Source organism: Artemia sp. Qi Xiang Cuo, chromosome 18, assembly GCF_049724085.1.
Source record: "Artemia sp. Qi Xiang Cuo chromosome 18, ASM4972408v1, whole genome shotgun sequence".
Taxonomy (NCBI): domain Eukaryota; kingdom Metazoa; phylum Arthropoda; class Branchiopoda; order Anostraca; family Artemiidae; genus Artemia; species Artemia sp. Qi Xiang Cuo.
In genome coordinates, this window is record NC_142811.1 from 19659235 (window position 1) to 19665234 (window position 6000).

Genomic DNA, 6000 nt, shown 5'->3' on the forward strand with positions numbered 1-6000 from the left:
TACATTCCCCCCCCCAATCTTGAATAGGCGCCCCCTTCAACAAAAGTAATGTGGTGGAGGACCAGTACTTTTGTGCAACTTTTGATATAGTTATGAATTAAGCATGGGCAAATAAAAAAAAAAAAACAGTTACGAAAAAGTAAAAATTGCCCTATGGATAAATAGTTTATTCCTATTTGCTATGGCTATGTTTAAGTTTTTCTTATTTTTTAAATTGTGTAGTTTCGCTGGACGATAGTGTTTATTTTTTTTATTTTGATACTGTCAAAATATTTTCAAGTTCAGACTGTCACTGAACTTAGTAAGTTATTTTTCACTCGATTTGATGGCTAGGTTTAAAAAGGAAAAATGACCCATGAACAACTCTGGTTTATTTTTATTTCCTCACTCATTCTTTATCCCTAGTTCCTCGCTCACACCTTCAACCCTGGTTGACATTTTGATTAAAGTATTGAATGAACAACTCTGACATTGATTCAGACGCTCTGCTAAAAATAAAACTATCAAAAAGGGGTCCAAGTTGAAAACGGATAAAAAACTGGATTAAATACATTCTTAGATGGCGTTTGATTCATGGTGTTGGTCTAATATGCATGACTTGATGAAAAATGCAAAAGTGAAAAAAATATTAAGGAAACGAAGAGAACCGGGGTAATTTTCAACAAGTTGAAAAAAAAGCGGAAAGATTAAAAAAAAGCGGAAAAACAGATATTTCGGTGAGGACCTTCGCCAAGCTGTCCTCAGCGTTCAAACACAGAAAAAAGTAACCTTTTGAAGTAAAGCCTAGCGAACAGAAGATACATTTTTTTTTAAATGTGTCTTCTCTTTTGCTTGCTTTTCTAAGGTTAGTTGCTGTTTTTTTTTTCTGTTTTCGAGAAGTATTTGTTTAGTGAATTTTCGATGCTGAAATTTTGAAGTAAGCTTTTAAAACTAAACAATGGAAACTAATTTAGATTATTTTTTTGCTCTTAAGTAATGTTGTGTCTATTTTTCTTTCTAATTTGTAAATGAATTATTTAGAAAAATTGTCTTTTCCCTTCGTTTTGTCCTCGAAAATCGGCCTGGTTCTCGTGTTTTTCTTAATAATTCTTATATATTTTTTTTCGTTTTTCATCAAGCGTCAAGACTGGATTAAGCCTTACTAGATTAAGCTAGATTAAGGACTAAGCCAGGATTTAATCTTAGAAGATCTCCTAAGTCTTGTGTTTTACGGTTCACTGCCGATGATGAAGGGGTTTTGCTGTAGATTAAGTTATAGTTTAGTAAATTCGCGATGCTGAAATGTTGAAACAGGTCTTGCATTTCTAATGTATAAATATGAAAAATACGTCTGTTGATGGGTTACTGTGGTATGAAATACGTTTTCATGTTAAAATGCACTTTTAGGATATTCAGCAGTGTTTACGAAAAGCCTATTTTTGCGTAACGCAAGCTATTAGGTGCATTTATTCTCTCCCACACCCTCCTAGATTGATCTCATAGTCGAAAAATTTAGACCAGAAAGGATTTTTGCGCCCTCTTCCCATCTGTTTCCCTCCTCTCTTTCCTTTAAGGGTCTGTGATACTAGAAATATGACCTAGGTAGGTGACCTAGGTAGGTGAATCTAGGTAGGACTAGAAATATGACCACTAACCGCTGCCAAAATTAAGCCTTTTTATATTAAAAATTTAAGACACTAAGTGTTTCAAATATCGTTAAGTATAACAAAAAGCAAAATATTTGTCGAAGCATAGGAATACATACAACACTAAACGCCTAGCTTGAAAAAAAAGATCGAAATAAAATTTTATGAGAAACTAGCTATGCGTTTTTTAGCCAGACGACGATGGTCTCAGATACACTCAATGAGCATCAAATACACCAGATACACTCAGATACACCAGAAACACTCAGATACACCAAATACACATTCTAAAGATCGCTATCTATATTTGTAGAAAAAGTATCTTTTAGATCTCTGATTAAAATTTATCTTTCCAGGTAGTCCAAAAATAGAGGCACTTTATCTTCTTAGGTTTTGTCTTATTCTGTCGCTCGGGAGTAATTTTAATTTCGTCTCTTTGAGCCTCGCTGTCTTGAGGATCAATAGGTTGTTTATATTTGAACTTTGGCAGACGAAAAGCTTTGTTATTTATCTCATTTATCTATTAGTTTGCTTATGTAGTTTAACAGTTCAAACGTGGCAGCACTGACAAAAATGCGGCATTGCTCTAAAACTTCATAATTTCGAAACAATAAAAGAGAATATTAGAAAATTGATGTTTTCAAACATGAATAGACTTGAAATCTGGGAGGGAGGAGGGGATAAAAATGTTTTTATTTTGATGTCCTTGGTATTTTAAGATTTTCCATAAATGTTTTATTGTTAACTAATCAATATCATAGTATATCATAGCCTCATATTACAATTTTCTTCTAGATACTTTCGTAAAAGTCCACCGCGGATAATTTGCTTCTATTGGTGAAGAATACTTCGTCTTTGTGTCGACAAGTGCAACAAAATTCTAGGCTTTCAACTTTCTCCTTAATGAAGACACAAAAAGGGGATTTTTCAAAATCTTTTTTTTAGTGAAAAAACAGAATTTTTTTCAGTGTGTAGAGAGGAGGGTAATTCCAATCACCTGGCTCTCCCGAAAAACAAATAATCGGGGCCACTGATCGTCTCACATCCCAAAACAATTGTAAACATTGCACAACGGGTACCTCAGGTCATCCTGTGTTATTATACACTCAGTAGACTGCTGATCCTCGTAAAAGAGTATAGGCAGGGATGTACGTGGAAGGTAGCAAAACTTACCTTTCTACGCGTGATCATATCTAGTAGAACTTGGGGCTAAACGCTATTGTCTGTAGCATCTCATTAAAGATGATGCTAAAGAAAAAAATGTTCTTGCTAAATTCCCATGTGGGAATATTCAAGAAGTAATAGCTTATATTTGCTTGCTATAAATAAGCGAGTTGTAATTTCATTTTTATGTTGAACTTTGTTATTATTAGGCTGAAGATATGGCAAGTATGAACGTGGTTAATGAGGTCAATGAAGAAAATGATGCAGAACAACAGAAAGAATTGGGATTTGAAGAGAAAGAGGTTGAAAATGAAAAGAAAGAGGAAAGAGAAATATGTGAAGAGAAACAGCAAGATAAGGCAGAAGAATAGTCTAATTAAATATTTTGATATCTAATTATATTCTGAAAATTATTAGGCTGTTAAATGATTTTTGCTACTTTTAGCATAACTCCTTACTTATGTGTTTTTGATAAAGTAGAAATAAATTTGAAAGATGGCTTGGATTATTTTTTACCACTCGTTTATGACAAAACTTAATATTGGTGCCTGCATAGTGATAAATAAATATTTTAAAAGTTTTTTTTTCCAAAATGTCAAGGGATCTTAATGAAAACTACATTATCAGGTTCAGTATATCAGGGAACCCTATTGTAGAGATTTCAAGTTTCTATCTACACAAAATGTCAAAATTTGTATTTTTAGCCGCAAGAAAGATGACATTTTTTTTGACAGTTTTTTTTTTTTTTTTTTTTTTTTTTTTTTTTTTTTCAAGAGTGGTCGTATCGAACCAATGGTCCGAAAGGATCAAGAGAGTGCTCATTCAAACAGAAATTAAAATTTCTAATGCCCTTTTTAAGTGACCAAAAATATTGGATGGGAAACTATCGCCCCTTGTTTTTCCTAAAGACATCTGATTACAATTTGGAGATAGCCTTTTTGTTCAGCATAGTTGAAAGGTCCAATAACTATGCTCCTGAGGATGACATGACCCCCCACAGCCTTTGGAGGAAGGGTTGTAAGCTATGCAATTCGCCCATTGTTCCCATTTAGTTTTCATTATTGGGAAATGCATAAAACACTTTCAGGGGGTGGATTTCCGAGGGGAGAATTTTATACAGGGGAGTCTGCCTTTTTTTTCTCTCTTTTTTGTACAAAATAACTATAAACACCAGTTGACTTCTTGCTGCCATTTATTCTGATAATTTTTCGTTCTTGACGAATGGCCATGGATTGACGCATTGTATTGGATGCGGTATCAGATACCAAAAGTTTTAATTTCCAAAGAGTTCTGAAAGAGAAAAAACGAAATGTGTGTTAGAGATGTAAAAAAAAAAAAAAAGTTTAATGCAAAACTCGGACCAAAACGAGGCTGCAACAAAGCTTATTGGGCCAATTGATTGGTGACAACAAAAAATATCACTTGTGTGTTTCCGATAATCGTGGCCGAAGGTTGTCTCCCTAAGAGCAAGATTAGAAATTACTTTGTGGTGACAAAATTAAACTGAAACTTCATAGGAAGAAGACGAAAATAACCACATTGTTAATTCGTATGCTTGCCAGGATGTGGAAATGTCATGGGAGGGTGGAAAAAAGTTTCGTCTATGGGTCGTGATTTTTGAATTTGTTGATTTTGCTACTTGCAGCAGTGTTAAAAAAAATCTCTCAACTCAATTCAGTGAAAGGAATATAAAATTTAGTAGTATGTATAAATGACAATTCAACAGATTTTTAAACAATTCGTGTCTACAAAGGTTTTTCAGCCTATGTATAACTATTAATAATATTGTAGTATATTATTAATAAATATTCAGTCTATGACCAATTTCTATAAATGAGTAGGTCTAGTCTTCACTTTTCTTCTTTTTTAATGTTACTGCTAGCAAGTAATAATGTATGTATGAGAACCTGAATAGTTTTTTTTTTTTTTTTTTTTGAAGTTGATTATTTCTGTATTGTTTTTTATTTCCTTTTTTTCTTTAATGTTCTTGTTTTTTTTTTGCATTTGGCCAAAACTAAAATTACCTTATATTAGTAGCATACATATGTCTTGGGTTTTAATCAAGAGCTATTATTTCTTCTTTCTTGTTTACCCATTTGAGGATTGCCTACATTATATGTTTACAATTTGGTGCTTCAGTTCCTGGAATGAATCGTATATTTAGGAAAAAATTGAATTTTGGGCTTGTTTTTTTGTATTAGGCAACCATGCTTGAATTACCAATAAATTCGTAAGCCCTTACGGACATCAGTACATCACTACTCGTACAAGAGAGTGGAAACTGGAAATTTATTTTGTGATTTTCTGACAAAATCAACGATTACTTGTTTGTGCAGAGGTTTTGTACAATGGATAAAAGTAATTCTAACATCAAAAGCTGCATTTGCCAACTATTTCTGAAGGTGAGAAAACGCGTTTAAAAAAATCTGTTTTTTTTAAACGCGAATATTAAATCCTGAATTTTAAAAAATCCGGAAAATTATCTCGAGATTCAAATAAAATAAGAAGGGAAAGGGACCTATGCGTCCAACCCGTTTTTTTTCTTATTGATGAAACGGGTTTACTTTGAAAACTTTCAATCATAAGTACCAGGCAGATTCACACTAAAACGAATTGGTGTGACGAAAGCGATATCGACATCCCCCCCTAACGTTGCGCTCGAGTGACAATGGTGCCCTTGGTCCAGTGCCCAAGATAGATTAAAAGGCCAGGTCATAATAAAAGCTTTCAATTTGGGAGGTTCAAGGAGGAGTCTTTGACAGTCTTATGACCTCAGGGTATTAGATGTTGCAACGTTCTTACGTATCTACTGTGGTTTAAAAAATTCGATTACCCCACAAATGATGACCAAAAATATGCACAAATGTAACATTTGGAATATTATAACACTTTATCCAAAGCTTTGAAGAAAAGCAAAAAAGGCGAAATACCCCCCCCCCCCTAACTACGCTTGAAAGCTATTTTGAAAAGAAACTCTTTGGAGATTTCCATGGAAATGACCATAGCAGAAGCTTTGAGCCTGGGTGGGGATCAAAAAGGAGTCTTTGAGTATTTTGATCACAGGTGACTTATTGTTGCGACTTTCTTGAATGTGGTAATTTTTGTGAGCATTTGGAAAAACAATCCTGAGCTCAATAAGTGGTACCATGTGACCTTAACATCGTGCTCGAGCCATGAGAGATCATCAATTATGAAAATCTTTATGTATTTT

At 33.6% G+C, this 6000-nt stretch overlaps 1 protein-coding gene across 2 annotated transcripts in view; it reads left to right on the top strand.

The window, feature by feature from the left end:
* Window positions 1-3294, top strand: part of LOC148941291 (uncharacterized) — a 94065-nt gene extending 90771 nt beyond the window's left edge. For both annotated transcript variants that reach the window (XM_089103920.1, XM_089103922.1), the window contains one exon: window positions 2999-3294. In XM_089103920.1, the coding sequence (XP_088960046.1) occupies window positions 2999-3160 (162 nt within the window). In that variant the 3' untranslated portion in view covers window positions 3161-3294. The remainder of the gene's footprint in view (window positions 1-2998) is intronic.
* The last annotated feature ends 2706 nt before the right edge of the window (window positions 3295-6000 follow it).